This window comes from Perca fluviatilis, chromosome 5, assembly GCF_010015445.1.
Source record: "Perca fluviatilis chromosome 5, GENO_Pfluv_1.0, whole genome shotgun sequence".
NCBI lineage: Eukaryota > Metazoa > Chordata > Actinopteri > Perciformes > Percidae > Perca > Perca fluviatilis.
Genome location: NC_053116.1, coordinates 31,509,999 through 31,529,397, shown reverse-complemented (window position 1 = coordinate 31,529,397; position 19,399 = coordinate 31,509,999). Strand labels below are relative to the sequence as shown.

At 40.2% G+C, this 19,399-nt stretch overlaps 1 protein-coding gene across 2 annotated transcripts in view; it reads right to left on the bottom strand.

Moving 5' to 3' along the window:
• The window catches only part of chchd6a (coiled-coil-helix-coiled-coil-helix domain containing 6a), a 99,588-nt gene that overhangs the window by 59,692 nt on the left and 20,497 nt on the right, over positions 1-19,399 (bottom strand). Inside the window, exons 5-6 of one of the 2 annotated variants that reach the window (XM_039801482.1) lie at positions 8,540-8,563; positions 1,495-1,578 (exon numbers count right to left, since the gene is read on the bottom strand). In XM_039801482.1, coding sequence (XP_039657416.1) covers positions 1,495-1,578; positions 8,540-8,563 — 108 coding nt within the window. The remainder of the gene's footprint in view (positions 1-1,494; positions 1,579-8,539; positions 8,564-19,399) is intronic. The other variant, XM_039801485.1, reaches the window with a different exon arrangement.

The window sequence follows — 19,399 nt, the reverse complement described above, 5'->3', positions numbered from 1 at the left end:
GTTCCTGTTTGCTTACCCTCAAAGGGGAGAGAGAGCAGATGACCGTTCGCTTGGGTTCAGTGGTAGCAGACAGCTCTGCAGAGTCGTGTAATTGCGACTTCATGACATTTCGTAAAATTCTGAAGCAGCGGCGGCAAAAATATAGCAGCGTGGCTGTCGTTTGTACATAGTGAAAACACTGATATTTCAATAGCAATCCAGCTTACAATGATCAACAAGTGGCTCATGCTAATACTTGGTGGCTAATGTGAAATATATTGTGATACTGTGGTTCTAGCTGGCCAATGTTAGCTTGCTCGCTTACTAACTGGTCAGCTACCACGACAAAAAGAAGTCATTACTGTATGTGGGAAAGACTGCGCCTATTTCATTAGAATGGCATGACATGAATAAAGGTTACTAAACATTACGCGAGTACAACTTTAATATATTAGTTTGTCCGTGAACAGATACATTTTCATCGGCAATGGTCGTTAACAATGAAGTCAACAACTCCCATGATCCCACGCAACTTTATTGTCAAAAGTCTGCGTTTTGATCATAGACTGAATATTAACAGTCTATGGTTTTGATAGAGTAACCCTTATGGAAACCCCTAGCGGTAGAAAATTACATGTTGTACGTTTAACACAACATAATACTTATATTTTACACATAATCCTCTAAAGGTCTTCTCCATTTGAGAACTAGGGGAGTGCTTCCCCCAGAGAACCCGTGTAAAGGTCCATCTTGCGTGTCGCCTGGTGACGGCTGAGACTTAACTCGAGACCAACAGCTTCCACACCTTTTCTGCCTGGTAAATGTCAGACAGACAGATGAAAGGGCTTGTAAGGGCTCTGTGGAGATGCTCAGGCTGGCTAAAATCCGTGTTCCCTTTTCGAATCACATTTACAGACCCACCTTGTGAAGTGCCTTTTCTACACTTGTTTGTGTGCACCGTGCATGCTATCTTATTCAGCCTTGGAAGCTATTTTAACTTTCTTTTAGATGGAAGAAGCGCATATCCGACATCCGAAAAGGGGACAAAAGCCTAGTAACCACCCACCATGTTAATGTGATTGTCGCTGAAACACAGTAGTACTTCCAGTAGTGTTCCAGCTGTGTTTTTCAGCAGGTGTGTTGGACCAGACTCAAGACAGCTCATGCTATTCATGTTGCAAAATTCCCATAATGAGAGTTACAACACAGACCGTTCATGTCCACCCTCTTTCTGTCATAGTGCGGCGGCTGAGTGAACATGCAGAAATCTTGTGTACTGTGCCTGCATTTGTGTGATTGTACAATAGTGTGTATGTTTGTTTGTGGGTGTTTATATATGCAGTGTGTGTGTGTGTGTGTGTGTGTGTGTGTGTGTGTGTGTGTGTGTGTGTGTGTGTGTGTTGCAAAGTATGTGTGTATGTATTTATAGTTTTGTGTGTACAGTATGTGCAACTTTGGGAATCTGTGGAAGCCTCTAATGAAGTCTTTGTGTGTGTGTTTGTGTAAATGTTGTACCCTCTTTTCCAGCTGTGCCAGCTGCTCCTTGTAGAAGGCATCCAATGCTTTCAGCTGTGCATCTTTCTTCTGTAGCTGCTGAGCCTGCAACACACACACACACACACACACACACACACACACACACACACACACACACACACACACACACACACACACACACAGAAAGAGAAGGGGATTAAACACTGTGTACTGCTAAATTTTCTCATTATAAGGTAGGATACAGTAGTAATGCTGAGTGTTTTTGTCAAAGATTATGAATTAGATTAATCTACACTTTAGTGATAATATTCTGTTATAGTACTACAATATGCTACAATACATTTATTCCCAATCTTGGTGTTGAGACTCCCACAAGGGGACGCATGATAAGTCTGAGGAGGGGAAAAACAAGTAGTTGGGAAGTGTGACAACATCTTATTATGATGTTATATTATGATGTTATGACCAGTTTTAGTTATTTCAACTTCATTTCTGAGGAATCATGTTCACTTCGTTCGTTCTTCGGCTCTAAATACTAAAAACATCCGAAAAGGATTGCTAGTTTGATGTAGTCGAGCAAAAGAATGTCAGAATCCCTCGTGAAAAGCCAAATATAGTTTTGGGGCAATTGTTGGAAACGGCTGACACATTTACTCCCTTCGGCTCTTATTGTTTAATTTAAACTAAAGAGAAGAGCTCTGAGATAAAAGGTTTTACTCTCCACAGTCCATTTAGGATGGTAGGTACTGAACAAATGAGAGATTGCTGTATATCAGAGACACATTGTGCTTGGTGTGTTCACACACACACACACACACACACACACACACACACACACACACACACACACACACACACACACACACACACACACACACACACACACACACACACACACACACACACACACACACACACACACACACGCGCTTGTTTCAGGTTATGTCAGGTTAAATGTAAAATAAGCATGTATAAACATGTAAATAGGGAGGGACTAATCTGCCTCAGAGTCCTATTTCATTGACATCATATAAGTATATAAGTTTCCTAATATATGTTATGATTACTTTGACTTCTTCTCATTTTATTACGTTGACATAAACATGGGGGACATGAATGAAAGGAAGTGTGGATCAGGAGAAAAGCAAATGGATTACTGGCACACAATACAAAATACATACAGTGCATGCACACATAGCATTATGTAAATAAATGCATGCAGTGCATATCAGTGTCCAAAGACATCAACAATCGGGGGCCTGGAGACGCCTGCACATGCACAAGGCCAGCAGTAAGACAAATATTTCATTATATCTTTTAATGGGACAACACTGAAGAAATGACACTTTGCTACAATGTAAAGTATTACGTTTACAGCTTGTACAACAGTGTACAGTGCCTGCGAAAGTATTCGGCCCCTTGAACTTTTCGACCTTTTGCCACATTTCAGGCCTCAAACATAAAGATATAAAACTGTAATTTTTTGTGAAGAATCAACAAGTGGGACACAATCATGAAGTGGAACGAAATTTATTGGATATTTCAAACCTTTTAAACAAATAAAAAACTGAAATATTGGCGTGCAAAATTATTCAGCCCCCTTAAGTTAATACTTTGTAGCGCCACCTTTTGCTGCGATTACAGCTGTTAAGTACGCTTGGGGGTATGTCTCTATCAGTTTTGCACATGCGAGACTGACATTTTTGCCCATTCCTCCTTGCAAAACAGCTCTCGAGCTCAGTGAGGTTGGATGGAGAGCGTTTGTGAACAGCAGTTTTCAGTTCTTTCCACAGATTCTCGATTGGATTCAGGTCTGGACTTTGACTTGGCCATTCTAACACCTGGATATGTTTATTTGTGAACCATTCCATTGTAGATTTTGCTTTATGTTTTGGATCATTGTCTTGTTGGAAGACAAATCTCCATCCCAGTCTCAGGTCTTTTGCAGACTCCATCAGGTTTTCTTCCAGAATGGTCCTGTATTTGGCTCCATCCATCTTCCCATCAATTTTAACCATCTTCCCTGTCCCTGCTGAAGAAAAGCAGGCCCAAACCATGATGCTGCCACCACCATGTTTGACAGTGGGGATGGTGTGTTCAGGGTGATGAGCTGTGTTGCTTTTACGCCAAACATAACGTTTTGCATTGTTGGCAAAAAGTTTGATTTTGGTTTCATCTGACCAGAGCACCTTCTTCCACATGTTTGGTGTGTCTCCCAGGTGGCTTTTGGCAAACTTTAAACGACACTTTTTATGGATATCTTTAAGAAATGGCTTTCTTCTTGCCACTCTTCCATAAAGGCCAGATTTGTGCAGTATACGACTGATTGTTGTCCTATGGACAGAGTCTCCCACCTCAGCTGTAGATCTCTGCAGTTCATCCAGAGTGATCATGGGCCTCTTGGCTGCATCTCTGATCAGTCTTCTCATTGTATGAGCTGAAAGTTTAGAGGGACGGCCGGGTCTTCGTAGATTTGTAGTGGTCTGATACTCCTTCCATTTCAATATTATCGCTTGCACAGTGCTCCTTGGGATGTTTAAAGCTTGGGAAATCTTTTTGTATCCAATCCGGCATTAAACTTCCTCCGGCAACAGTATCTCGGACCTGCCTGGTGTGTTCCTTGTTCTTCATGATGCTCTCTGCGCTTTACACGGACCTCTGAGACTATCACAGAGCAGGTGCATTTATACGGAGACTTGATTACACACAGCTGGATTCTATTTATCATCATTAGTCATTTAGGTCAACATTGGATCATTCAGAGATCCTCACTGAACTTCTGGAGAGAGTTTGCTGCACTGAAAGTAAAGGGGCTGAATAATTTTGCACGCCCACTTTTTCAGTTTTTTATTTGTTAAAAAGGTTTGAAATAGCCAATGAATTTCGCGTTCCACTTCATAATTGGGACCCACTTGTTGTTGATTCTTCACAAAAAATTACAGTTTTATATCTTTATGTTTGAGGCCTGAAATGTGGCAAAAGGTCGAAAAGTTCAGAGGGGCGGAATACCTTCACGCAGGCACTGTAAATGTGCTGTCTCCTCAAAATAACTCAACAGACAGCCATTAATGTCCAAACCGCTGGCAACAAACGTGAGTACACCCCTATGTTTAATTCCCATAGAGGCAGGCAGATTTTTATTTTTAAAGGCCAGTTATTTCATGGATCCAGGATACTATGCATCCTGATAAAGTTCCCTTGGCCTTTGGAATTAAAATAGCCCCACATCATCACATACCCTTCACCATACCTAGAGATTGGCATGGTTTTATGTCGGTTAGCCTAATAGCTGGTTTGATTTGCATTGCGAGATGATTTTATGGAAAGTACCCCATGCCAATCTGTAATTTCTTCAGTGTTGTCTAGGGCTGGGTATCGTTCAAAATCTTACGATCCGGTGCCAATTTCGATACCTCAGTTTCGATGCCGGTTCCTAACGATACTTTTTTCAATACCATATGTTTTAAAATCCATTTCAACACCAACAAAAATCCATTAAACACAAAGCTTTTCTTTTCCACTATAATTGTGAATCAAAACAATTATCAAAATTAAAAAATTCTGCTAAAACTGCTCACTCATAGTAACATTATTACAAGTGCCTTGCTTTGCAAGCTCAGCCTGTCAGTCAGTCATCAGGGCAGAGAAACCACCGTTGTGCCTGCTTGTCTAGTAAGAGGAAGTTTAACGTCAACAGCAAAGCGACCGCTTTCGGCTCGCCATTAATATCATATTGCAGCAAACACTGTCTGCGTGAAGTTTTAAAAAACTGTAACTACACTTGAAACCAACCGTGACACTCTGTGACTTCAACAAAACTGCAGACAGTTTACTCCATCCGCACCTCTCTGCGCGTGTGTGTCGGTCGGAGCTCAGCTCTATATCAATATGCAGAGAGGACAGATAAGCTTGCGCTTACGCGCTCAGAAGCTTTTGGAACCGAAATTTGGCACCATTTTTTTCGGTGCCATAAAAGTATCGACGTTCGGTACCCAGCCCTAGTGTTGTCCCATTAAAAGATATAATGAAATATTTAGTAAAAGGTGTACTCTCAATTTCTTTGTGAGATTGTGTGTGTGTGTGTGTGTGTGTGTGTGTGTGTGTGTGTGTATATATACACATATATATATATATATATATATATATATATATATATATATATATATATATATATATATATATATATATATATATATACACATATATATATACACATATATACACATATATATATACACATATATATATACATATATATATACATATATATATATATATATATATATATATATATATATATATATATATATATATATATATATATATATATATATATATATATATATATATATATATATACAGTGCCTTGCGAAAGTATTCGCCCCTTGAACTTTTCGACCTTTTGCCACATTTCAGGCCTCAAACATAAAGATATAAAACTGTAATTTTTTGTGAAGAATCAACAACAAGTGGGACACAATCATGAAGTGGAACGAAATTTATTGGATATTTCAAACCTTTTAAACAAATAAAAACAAAAATATTGGGCGAAAAAAAAATTCAGCCCCCTTAAGTTAATACTTTGTAGCGCCACCTTTTGCTGCGATTACAGCTGTAAGTCGCTTGGGGTATGTCTCTATCAGTTTTGCACATCGAAGACTGACATTTTTGCCCATTCCTCCTTGCAAAACAGCTCGAGCTCAGTGAGGTTGGATGGAGAGCGTTTGAACAGCAGTTTTCAGTTCTTTCCACAGATTCTCGATTGGATTCAGGTCTGGACTTTGACTTGGCCATTCTAACACCTGGATATGTTTATTTGTGAACCATTCCATTGTGGATTTTGCTTTATGTTTTGGATCATTGTCTTGTTGGAAGACAAATCCTCCGGTCCAGTGTCAGGTCTTTTGCAGACTCCATCAGGTTTTCTTCCAGAATGGTCCTGTATTTGGCTCCATCCATCTTCCCATCAATTTTAACCATCTTCCCTGTCCCTGCTGAAGAAAAAGCAGGGCCCAAACCATGATGCTGCCACCACCATGTTTGACAGTGGGGATGGTGTGTTCAGGGTGATGAGCTGTGTTGCTTTACCGCCAAACATAACGTTTTGCATTGTTGCCAAAAAGTTCGATTTTGGTTTCATCTGACCACAGCACCTTCTTCCACATGTTTGGTGTGTCTCCCAGGTGGCTTTTGGCAAACTTTAAACGACACTTTTTATGGATATCTTTAAGAAATGGCTTTCTTCTTGCCACTCTTCCATAAAGGCCAGATTTGTGCAGTATACGACTGATTGTTGTCCTATGGACAGAGTCTCCCACCTCAGCTGTAGATCTCTGCAGTTCATCCAGAGTGATCATGGGCCTCTTGGCTGCATCTCTGATCAGTCTTCTCATTGTATGAGCTGAAAGTTTAGAGGGACGGCCGGGTCTTCGTAGATTTGTAGTGGTCTGATACTCCTTCCATTTCAATATTATCGCTTGCACAGTGCTCCTTGGGATGTTTAAAGCTTGGGAAATCTTTTTGTATCCAAATCCGGCTTTAAACTTCTCCACAACAGTATCTCGGACCTGCCTGGTGTGTTCCTTGTTCTTCATGATGCTCTCTGCGCTACGGACCTCTGAGACTATCACAGAGCAGGTGCATTTATCGGAGACTTGATTACACACAGCTGGATTCTATTCATCATCATTAGTCATTTAGGTCAACATTGGATCATTCAGAGATCCTCACTGAACTTCTGGAGAGAGTTTGCTGCACTGAAAGTAAAGGGGCTGAATAATTTTGCAGCCCACTTTTTCAGTTTTTATTTGTTAAAAAAGTTTGAAATAGCCAATGAATTTCGTTCCACTTCATAATTGGGACCCACTTGTTGTTGATTCTTCACAAAAAATTACAGTTTTATATATTTATGTTTGAGGCCTGAAATGTGGCAAAAGGTCAAAACGTTCAAGGGGGCCGAATACTTTCGCAAGGCACTGTATATATATATATATATTCCACAAACTGCAAACCACAACCCTCAAGTTATACCTCTTTGAATATCTTTGTTTTACACCTGCTTCTCTCTACTCACCCACCCATAACCATCTGTCCATCTATCGATTGTGTCAGATCACCACAGATCATATGGTATTTTAAAGTAGTGATGAGGCACTGAAGGTGACAAACATACACATGCGTTCACAAAATCATGCACAGGTGTGTGAAAGCATGCTGACAAACAGGCTCATATGCCATGTAAACACACTCCACACTGACTGAAAGATAAAAATTAAAAATTAAAAAAAACAGGAGAGGAGGTGCACAAAGAATAGAAGAGACAAAGAGGGATCATAGATAGAAGCAAGATAGAAATTGAAAAATTAAGCTTTCTCATTAGGTATAATTTGTCAGATTTCTTTTACTTAGCATTTAATTCAATAACTTCCTTTAAAGAAGTAATCAATTTGTCCGTTAAATGTAATTAACTGGAGATTGCTTGTGTTACAGGATTTTACACTGTTGATATGCATGACAGCAACAAAAAAGGATTATTTTTTATCAAGAATAATTTTTTGGGGAAAAAATACCATACACCCCTTAAAAGATGCTGTAAAACCAAGGGATAAAAGCAACCCAACAGTGCCATGCAGCATACGTTTATACCAGCATCTAGCTAAATTTGGCTGACATATCACTTAATTTCTTTGTGAACATTTTAGAAATGTATAAATACTGGATCCAAAGATACAATAGCGACAAACCGTAGGAAAGAAAGATGGAAGGACAAATAAGAAGGACTGATGGAGGGAAATGAAATGGGTAAATAAGTTGGAGGAAGAGATGGAATTATTTGGATGGACGGGCAGAAGGGAGCAAGCTGAAAGAGGAGAGAAAGAAAGGAATAGGAAAGAATAGGAAGTTCCTCGAGAATAATCTGCACAGTAATTGTAGCTTCAACCATTTTTAAGTGACCCTAAGCAAAAGGACGGTGGGGAAATAATTGTAAGGGTTAGAAAGCAGCGGGATGGATGGATGGAATAGACAAAAGAGCAGCAGGTTTGAGGGTTATGATGACGCTTACCATCACATCTATTTCATCTGCAGACTATCGGTTGAGAAATAGAAAGTAGAAAGAGTAGAAGAGGTAGAGAAACAAAGCAGGATGAGAAAGGAAGAGGGAGAAAGAGAGAAGCACAAACAGTAAGAAAACACCAGACAGTGTTAAGGTTAGGGCTGTTAATTGATTATCATTTCAATTGCAGTTAAAACATATATTCCTGCAATTTATTACAATGAATCACATTATTGATCGGATGAAATTACAAGAAAAAAAAAATACAATGCTATTGTGTTCATCTGTATTTAGTCTCACAAGGAATTCTATAATCAGAAGTATAAAAAAAAGAATGTTTCTCTAACTCGTAAGCCCCTATTTCTGCTGACCATAGTAATTACACTAGAGATGCACCGATTACAACTTTCTAGGCCGATTCCGATTTTCATTGAGCTAGGCCAGCCGATACCGATTTCTTCTGCACACGAAGAATTTCCAAACAGCTGACATGTTGCAGGTTAATTCACGAGGTTCTCTACGTATGCGAGAATAGCGGACCACAGCGCTTCACAGCTGGGGCGAATTTTCATACCGCGGAAACGCGTTGAGAGAAAGGAAAAAGAGACTGTGCTGTCGCGTCCGTGTGCGCGTGAGTCCTTGAGAACTGTAACTCGTATAACTTATGTTGTCAGTTAATTGTAGCATTGACCGGCATGAAATCGGCATATGTCAGACTGACCTGCCGGTCGCCTTACAGAAGGCCCCTAAAGCACTCAATACGCAACCCAACTGTAAACTACTGACGTAAGCCCTATTTGCACGGGATAAGTATTACCAGGTGACCTCCAGTCATTTGTAATAATTGCGGAGGTTGTCTGTGATCTTAGTCGCGAATCGGTCATGTCTGTAATATGTAAAGTAATAATTCCCCCGCAAATGACCTACCATATTTCGCACAACGGAGGTCCTGTGATAATATGAGTCCCGTGCGAATCGGCATCTCTGATTTGTCGAGGATTTGGCGGGGCTTTTTTGTTTTTTCAAGGTACCCATTTCCTTCTTTTGCGCCTTTTTATCCATCTTTCGCGAAGAATGGAGGGTGCGTTGGAGTGTTTTGACAGTGTTTTGGGTGCTGGGTCATGTCGCTATACATCATATACAATTTGCAGAAAGAGAAAGATGAAAACCACCACAAGTCGCGAAGACAAAAATAATGATTAGGCTAGATGGCGATGGATGACATGTATAGCAGCATGCGGTAAATATATTTTTTATGTTTGTATCATACATCTAGAGATAACGACAAGACATCTCCAAACAATAGATTTTAACCTGGTTAAATGTTTGGTTTTATCCATCTAACCGGACCCTGCTTGACACCACCCGGAGAAAAAGTGAGAGAAAGAAAAAGGAGAAGTCGCGGTTCGGCCGTGACTGACTACCGTACCGGTTGAGATTGTGCGGTGCGTGTCCTCGAGATCTGACCACACACAAACACACGTAGCAGTGCTACCACACCCATGTTTCTACTGTTGCTTAATGTCAGTAAATTCGAGTAAAATCACAGGCTTCGCTTATCCCGTTCGAATGCGCCAGATGAAAATCAGACGTGGGTGGGTAATTTATAATTCAAACGAGGTCCCTAGATAATACTTATCCCCGTACGAATAGGGCTTTAAGCCCTATTTGCACCGGGATAAGTATTACCTGGTGACCTCCAGTCATTTGTAATAATGGCGGAGGTTGTCGGTGATCTTAATCCGTGCGCGTGATCGGTCATGTCTGTAATTTGTAAAGTAATAATTCCCCCACAAATGACCTTACCATATTTCACGAAACGGAGGTCCTGTGATAATATTAGTCCCGCGCGAATCGGCATCTCTGATTTGTCCAGGATTTGGCGTGGCTTTTTGTTTTTCAAGGTACCCATTTCCTTCTTTTGTGCCTTTTATCCATCTTTCGCGAAGAATGCAGGGTGCGCGTTGGAGTGTTTTGACAGTGTTTTGGGTGCTGGGTCATGTCGCTATACATCATATACAATTTGCAGAAAGAGAAAGATGAAAACCACCACAAGTGCGAAGACAAAAAGAATGATTAGATGGCGATGGATGACATGTATAGCAGCATGCAGTAAGTATATTTTTATGTTTGTATCATACATCTAGAGATAACGACAAGACATCTCCAAGCCATAGGCCCGATTTATTGTTTTCCTCCCGTTGGTGCTCACGGTGATGCCCTTTAAAAAAAATATATAATAATATATATATATATATATATATATATAATATATATATATATATATATATATATATATATATATATATATATATATATATATTTGTGTTTTTTTTTTATGTTTGGGCATTTCTGCCTTTATTAGAGAGGAAAGCTGAGATATGAAAGGGGAGAGAGAGGGGGAAGACATGCAGGAAACACCGTCACGGTCGGATTCGAACCCTGGACCGAGGAATAAACCTCTGACATGTGCGCAAGCTCTACCAACTGAGCTAACCGGCCACACCAATCTATATTTTTAAAGCACTATTGTCTCTGACTAACAGCACTGTGGCACTGTAAAGCAGCATCAGTACAGAAAGGCGGAGAGAGTCGACGAGCACACATGCACACTCCTACAGAGGGAGGAAGATTCATCATAATTATCAGGGCTGCTGAACACCAAATCAAATCAGAGCCGATCGTCTGCGTTTCATAAACAGACCTTAACTCACTGAGGAGAGACGAAGAGCGAGCGAGAGGGCTTCTGATGTGAGAGATACTTCCACTGTCGGGTGAAAGCTGCTGCTGGTGCATGTTAATGCAGGTGAAAAGACGGACTGAAATTGTTCACGTGTTCATTTTCTAAGTTAGACGAGACAAATCTGTTTGGCGGGGATTAAGCAGAAAACTGCACGGATTTAATTAAAAAACACACACAGCTCTCCTTCCTATCTGTGTTGGTCCCGTTTTAATTTGCAGTCAGAGAAGAAACTGCAAGTGAATCAGATGACTCCTCTGGTGTCCCTTCAGGGACCTGCGAGTCTCTGGTAGATAAGAGCCAGCCAGGCGTGAACACACACACACACACACACACACACACACACACACACACACACACACACACACACACACACACACACACACACACACACACACAGAAAGAGAGGATGGCTGAGGCTTACATGCTCACATTTGTTTAGTCCGTCTTGCTGTTGGGATACCTTGGTCATTCTTTTTTTTTTTTTCATCTTTCTTTCTTATTTGTACTAATGCGTGTCAATGAGTCCATGTGTAATTCTGTTTTCCACTGTGAGAAAAAAGAAAATAACGCAGTCCCCTCATTTATTTCAATGAAAATTGCTGGAGCAGAGGGCTCCAATGAAATAAATGAAGGGTCATATGGCAAAAAAATTGAAATTGGCTCAGCTCTTGTCACAAAGCAGCAACATCCAGCACACTGTAATGCCAGCCAAATACACACAAACAAACGATCTTAGTAGAATACATTTGGTTAGTCAGTCCATTGGTCTTGGAATGACGCAAATAATTTATAAACTTATGATTAAAGTAAAGATGAGTATGAATCTCAGCAAGCTTTCATTTACAGTTTTTTGGTCCTTGACAGTCCAAACTCAACAGACCCTGACATTCCTGTCAGCTTGGTACCAAAAAAGTACTGATGTTCAATGCCTAATCTGATTCTGCATTCAAGGGTCCTTGTTCTTCTCACCTACTAATAGTACAGCAGCATTAGTTTTGGTAGTGTTGAGAAACTGTTTTTATCCCAAACAAGCCTCACAAACATACCCTAGTCCTCACAGGATTATTCCCCTACAAAGATATCTCAATCTAAACCCTAAAAAAAATATGGAACAGCTTGAATGAGGACCTTTAAGTGCTCATATTATGCTTTTTGCTTTTCCCCTTTCCTTTAATTTGTTATATATCTTTTTGTGCACGTTATAGGTTTACAAAGTGAAAAAGCCCAAAGTCCACCCCAAAGGGACTTACCATCTTCAAGAGAAAACACTGTTCACAAACTGCTCCAAACAGCTCTATTGTAGTCCAGCCTTTACTTCCGTGACAAACATGCGTCACTTTGTAACACACGTTATAATGCTCGCCTATCTGCTAGCATGGCATGCCCTCGTACTCTGCTTCTGACTGGCTAGTAGTCCTCTCCTAGCTCCTGTGCATGTGTGACTCCCAACAAAGATGGAACAGAAGTGAGATACCTCACTCTGTAGCTAAAACAGAGAGCTCAACACACAGGGCGAAAAGAGGAGCCGCGGCAATGTGCAGTACAACAAAAATACGGTGTTTTCTGAAAATTAAACCACATAAACCTATTCTGGTACCTCTAAATACTATTATCAACCTGAAAAAGAGCATAATATGATCACTTTAAGTAATGTCCAAACATGAAATAGTTTCAAAAGAAATATAAGGAGATGATTCTCACAGGGTACAGGGAGAGAGGGGTTTGATTATCATTGCTTGTATATTGTTTATCTATTTAGATTTCTTCTTACCTTCTATTTTTCATTTTATTTCCTTATGTATTTATATTCACATTTTTTGGAATTTCTGAATGAATTTATATTTTGATACTAAAATATATCAATATGTATTTGGGGTCAAATAAATGAATATGCAGGGAATTATAATACACAATTGATAAGAATATAGAACAAATAAACTGTATTTTGTAAGAGAATTGTTAAGTAAAGTTAAACATTGGCAGAGTTTAAAAAAAAGAAAAGAAAAGTTATGACAAAAAAAGTTTGTTAAATAATTCAAAATCTTTTATGGAGAAGGGGTGGGTTTAAATAAGTCTATGCGTATGTTTTTCCCACTCCTTTTCGGACATGTTATGTTATGATGTATCTATGTTATCTAAATTATTGTTTTCTGAATGACCTGAGTTTTCTTTTACATGTTCGAAATAAATTTCAAAGAAAGGAAGAAAGCAAACTGAGTGCTAGAGCTGTGCAGTTGTTCGTTTTGTAATGCCCATTTGTTTTTTAACTCCTGTATGGTATCAGGGGATTTGGGTCATACTGTCGTTAAAATTTTTTAAAATCTTCTAAAAATATCCTTAATAGGGAAACTTTAATATTAATTTATACAATTGCAATGCCTTGATTTTAGTAAAGTTAGTACACAGTCATAGCCATAAATGCAATGGTTCTAATAATTGGCTTAATTTCTTTCGGTGTTTTGGTTTTGGTTTCGGCCAAGAATTTTCACTAATCTTGTTAAACTGTGCCAAAGCTTTATGGCATATATATCAACATGAAAAAAGCTACAGATACAACTTGACACCAGGTGTGTGTGTGTGTGTTGGAAAGTCAACACTATCTGAACTACCCTAATTTACTAAATCCCACACATCTGGTACACCCAGCAAATGAATATATGAATATATATCACTATATTCATCTAATCCTTAATGTTTCAAATGAAAACAATTAAAGAGATACAAACTCATCTTGCTGAGGAGAAGAAAACAGAAGGAGAGACAAGAGGAAGACCAAATACATAAAAAATGTAAACAAGGGCAGAAAATATCTACACTTATTAAGAAGGTGCATAGCTGGAAACGGCAGCTAGCCATGAGCTAAACAGGAGATTAGTTTTACAAACGTGTTATGGCACATTCTTCCTGCTTCAGGCACAGTCTGCATATGAATCAATTCAGTGCACAGCTAGAGGTGTGAAGCATCTATTTAGAAGCTACGGCGATAGGAAGAAATGTGTAAATTTATGAGACAGAAAAAAGGCAAGCAGGAGTCAGTTAGGGGAAGATGAGCTGAAAAGGAGAGACAACTATGAAACAAAAGTGAAAAAAGTGATATAAACAAAATCATAGCAAGAATATGTGAGCAAGTAGGAATGACAGATGAGAGCCTCTGTTGTGGAAACATCTCACAGCAAAACTAAACTCTAGAAGAGAGGTTTAGGCAGTTCCACTTGTTTGCAAGGGAGTTCAGCATCTTAACTGCTCAAAGCAGAATTTGCCGACTTTGAGACTCAGGAATTCCCACAGAAGCAGAGTTTTCATATTTAGGCTGTGAAACAGGTTGCTGTAAAAAAATGTAATCATTGTTTTGCTTAATTTGCAAAACTCTAGGATGGCTAAGGAACTTTTTTATGCCATGTGGCTTTATGTCGACATAAATGTAAGTGAGAAAGCTTACAGTATATGTTGGACTTCGATTAAATAAAAAGTATGTCAATAAACTCTACGAGCGCTATTTTAACGATCTGAAACGCAAGTATGAAACGGAAAAAAGAAAGGAGCTTTGTGGGCGGATCTCGGCCGCTGTTGCTATTATACCGGCAGGATAAATGACTCTTGCGCCCGACGCAAATCTAAAATGGGTTGGTCTGAAGTAGCTAGGTGTGGTTTGGGCGTAACGTGAAAATAACCAATCAGAGCGTCATCTCACATTCCCTTTAAGAGCAGGCACGCTTGTTCCATGGCGGATTGCTATTATAACGGAGGATTTGCCTGGTGCATGCCAGTGGGAGCTGTCCGAGATGCAGCAAAGTAATAAATGCCTCTCGGGCGCATCTCCTCAAGTCTTGAGAGGATTGCTGCAGCCATGGAGCGTGGGCCTCCAAACGCACCACCTGCTCCTGTTGTGCCCCTTCCTCCTCCCCCCCCAACTCCATCTCCGTCCACCCGCTCCCAGGAGCGCATCGCGCATTGCCACTCCCGGACCAGATTCCGCCGGAGTGTCCATTCCCGCCGTACTTCAACATCACGTCTCCTTAAAGTGATGGTTCGGAGTAATTTCACCCTAGGGTCCTTTGCACCATGATCTTGAGCCAAACACCCCCCCAGAAGCTTTTTTCACATGGGTCGAACATTGGGAGCGTTAGCGTAGCGTAGCGTTATCAGCTGAATAGCTTAGCGCAGAGGCTAATGGATCCGAAGTGTCTCTTAACATTACCCCACTAATAATGCCCGAAATCATACCAAACGTCTACAGTAGTACAAATAGGTTATGCACTCGCAAACGATGGATTGTAAAATTTGTAAGTACACCAGAATTTTATGTAAATAACACTTGGGCTGGCTGCTGCTCTCTGCTGCTGCTGCTGCTGCTGTTACTACCGGGCAGTAAGAGTGCTTAGGGACATCTACAAATTACAACACCGAAAAGAGATGCAACAAAAATATTTATTAATTTAATGATTAAATAAGGTAATGTCTCCAAACTTACCTCAATTATTACTTGTCTCCTGCTAGTTATACTACAGCACTTACTTTAAAAATAAGTTAAATTAAAAATATTTTTGTTGCATCTCTTTTCGTTGTTGTAATTTGTAGATGTCCCTAAGCACTCGTTTATAGCAGCAACAACAACAGCAGAGAGCAGAAGCCAGCAGGAAGTATATTTACAAAACCTTCTGGTGTACTACAAACTACAAACCACCGCTTTTGGTGCATAACCTATATTGTAAATAATGTAACCGTTGGTATCATTTCGGCATTATTAGTAAGAGATACTTCGATCATAAGCTAGCCTTCAGCGACTAACGCTTACTCTATACAACTCTCCCAATGTTAGACCAGGGGGAAAAGCTTCTGGAGGTGTTTAGCTCAAGGCATGATGCAAAGGACCCTAGGGTGAAATTACTCCGAACCATCACTTTAAGTCCTCTAATATTTCCTTATTTATGTCATCAACACGTCCATGATTCATGGAAATGTTGTGTAAAACACAACAAGCCACAAAGAATGCTGAAACTTTTTGAGGACTGTACTGTAAAATGCCTCCTGATCTATCCAAACACCTGAAGAGCATTTTCAGTAATATTTTTCCTTGTAATTATGTATGGTTTGCAAAAATGGGAACTGCTGCGTCCGTGTAGATGAGAGAAGTGTATGCGCGTTGTGCACACGCTACATTATGGCCAAGCATGCTCCCTTAAAATAGCATCTGAATAAGCGCTACTGACTTTAGACCAGGTTTTTCCTGGTCAGTGGCGGAATTGTTTTCTGAAACTGCAGAATAGCACCAGGGAACGTTTGCGCCTGAACACGCCTCCTCTTTTCGCTGAACCGCCTCCGGGAGCGCAAATACATTCCCTAATTTACTGACGTGCGTCTGTGGAGGGAAAAGTCCGCTGTGCGTGGGGTGCAAAATAGGAATGATACATGCGTCGGTGTACAAAGGCAATTGTGCTGAGTGCAAGATAGGGCCCTACGTCTATGTCTGTCCCCTGATGTGATTCTTATTTCAAAGTGTGGCCCTTAGTGAAGTTGAGTTTGACACACCTGATCTAGAAGCTCCAATAGCAGTGCCATGAGGCTGAACTTTATCATACCCTACGACTCATGTCCAAACCTTCCAGCCACAACGCATGGTGAAACTTTGACAAGGCTTAAAAAATGTCAAAAAACTTTCAAAAATTAACAATAATTTGGAGGCCGCCCTGCAATGACTCTGAGGACCCTCTAGGGGTCCCGGACCCCCTGTTGAAGATCTCTGATATAGACGCAAGCATCGACAAACTTTTATTACCAAGGATTTGGTAATCGATTATTCCATCAATTAATCAAGTAATCGGATAATAAATACTTTTGTTTTATTGAAGAGCAATAATATACAATAGTTTGGTTTAATTTTCAGAAAAAAGCAACATTTGTATTGCCTACATTGCTTACAATATCATCTCTCAAAAAACTAAACATTTTTAACAGCATTTAAGTGCCATATTGCATTGTTTTTAAAGAAAACATTTTCTGAAATGCAATAACAACCTCAAACTAAGGTATACATTAAACCTACATAAACATTACATTAAGTTGTGCAACTTAACTTTCAGAACTACAAGTTTCAACCTGAGACTGATCTATATACATAGGCCTATATGTAAATATTAGTTATATTCAACCTATTTTCATTTATATATTTGATTACAATGTCACACAGCTCTGTTACGCTTATGCTAGTAGATCGTTGATCAGCTGTTTCTCCGTGAAGAGAGAGAGTGAGAGAAAATAGTGCGCAACAATCAGCAGTTTTTCCGAAGGAATAGTCAACGCGTCAGCTCTTTAGATCAAATTGTGGTCACCACTAGGTATTTTCTTGTCTTTGTTTTTGGTAGTTGTTGTGTTTGGTGTAGTTTCATCGTCCATACGACTCCGTTTCGTGGAATGGATGATTAAGTTAGACTCCATGTTTTCTGGTGAGATGCTGAAGCACTGACGTCGTGCTATTATCGTGGTAAGCTAGTTTGATTTTGCAGTAGACACACTGTACAGAGTTTTCGTTTTAATTACGTTTGAACTGATTCCAAACTTTGGACACTTCCTGTCGTTTTCTCCAGCCTGTCTCTTCTCTTAGCCCCTCACTATTTACGCTCTCTTTCTTCATTTTGTAAACTGCGGCGTCAGTTTCTTGGCATGTGTCGCCAGCAGTGTCAGCCCGGTGTGCGACAGCAATAATCATCCGTGCGGAAACACCGTGAGCGACACAACGTTGGTAACGTTGTTCAAACGAAGCTTCCAGGCAAATCATTTTTGCATCGAGGATTTTTAATAATCCAGTTATTCGAGTTACTCGAGGAATCGTTTCAGCCCTAGTATAAAGCGAAAACACAAATATTAGACATCAAAACAACTCCGTTAAAAGACGAACATATTTTGGCTCTGCTCTACAACTGCCATAATGTACGGCAGGTTTCGAGGCTGAGCTGTAGGGACAACAGATGGCGGCTGGCTGAGCTGTTAGTCAGCGTGTCTGCCCTGTAGACGCCACAGTGATATCAGCCATGGAGGGCCAACACCCTGATCCAGTACAGAAGGAGCATGTGAAGAGAGCACCCGAGGGCAGCGCACCAATATTAACGGATTAATGGATCAGCAACACAACACATAGGCATGGAACACCAGTGTTTGGGCTTGCAAGTATGCCGACAGACAGGCACAAATATACACTCATGCATCTCACTCTTCCCCTTTGGGCAATGTGTGTGCTGTGTTGCCATCTGATAGCAGCAGCAGTCTGTTCTCCCATTCCCTCTTCTCTCCCTCTCCCCCCTCTCTATTTACTCTGCTGCGTTTATTTAACACATAGCTCCCAGCGAGGCAATAAATTAACACTCACTAATAATCTGACTGATAATTATAGCCAGGCAGCTACGCAGAGAAAGGAGTAGGACAATAAGGGCCAGTGGCCCTTCTGCTGCTCCACATCTATTACTTTCACTCTGACGGCTCCCTCTTTCATGTGACACTCCCCCATTTAGGTTTAATTTTGTTGTTATACAGTACGTTCTACATAATTATGAAATGTGGTCTAATGTAGTTCAGTGGGGTCAATTAAATCAGCAATACTGCATGCATGTGTACTGCCAGGGAGTATCTGAGAAAAAGCACAATATGTCCTTTAATAATATCATTTTTGCCTTTTTCAAAATTTTACTAGGACCTTGTTTTGTCCAGTCTTTTTTTGTGTGTTTCATTTTAAGTTTTTAACAACATCAGAGGGAGCAGACCAATTCCCTTTGGTTTGAAGTGTATTACTGTCTCTGATGTTGGTGCAGTCATGAATGCAGTTGTAAGAATTATTTAAATTGTCCAATTTAAGATTTTGTGCGGTTAAATTTGACTTGCTTATCCAAACCCACGATTGACGGAAAATGTAAAAACAGTCAGCGCACTCAAAACACATTCGTGGGGCGGCCTCTAGCTCACCCAGTAAGAGCGTGTGCCCCATGTAGGCTGAGTCCTTTGCAGCGGCGCAGGTTTGAATCTGACCTGCTGCCCTTTGCTGCGTGTCATCCCCCATCTCTCTCCCCCTTTCCTGTCTATTCACTGTCACTATTTAATAAAGGGAAAAAGCCCCAAAAAATAAGAGCTTGAGTCAA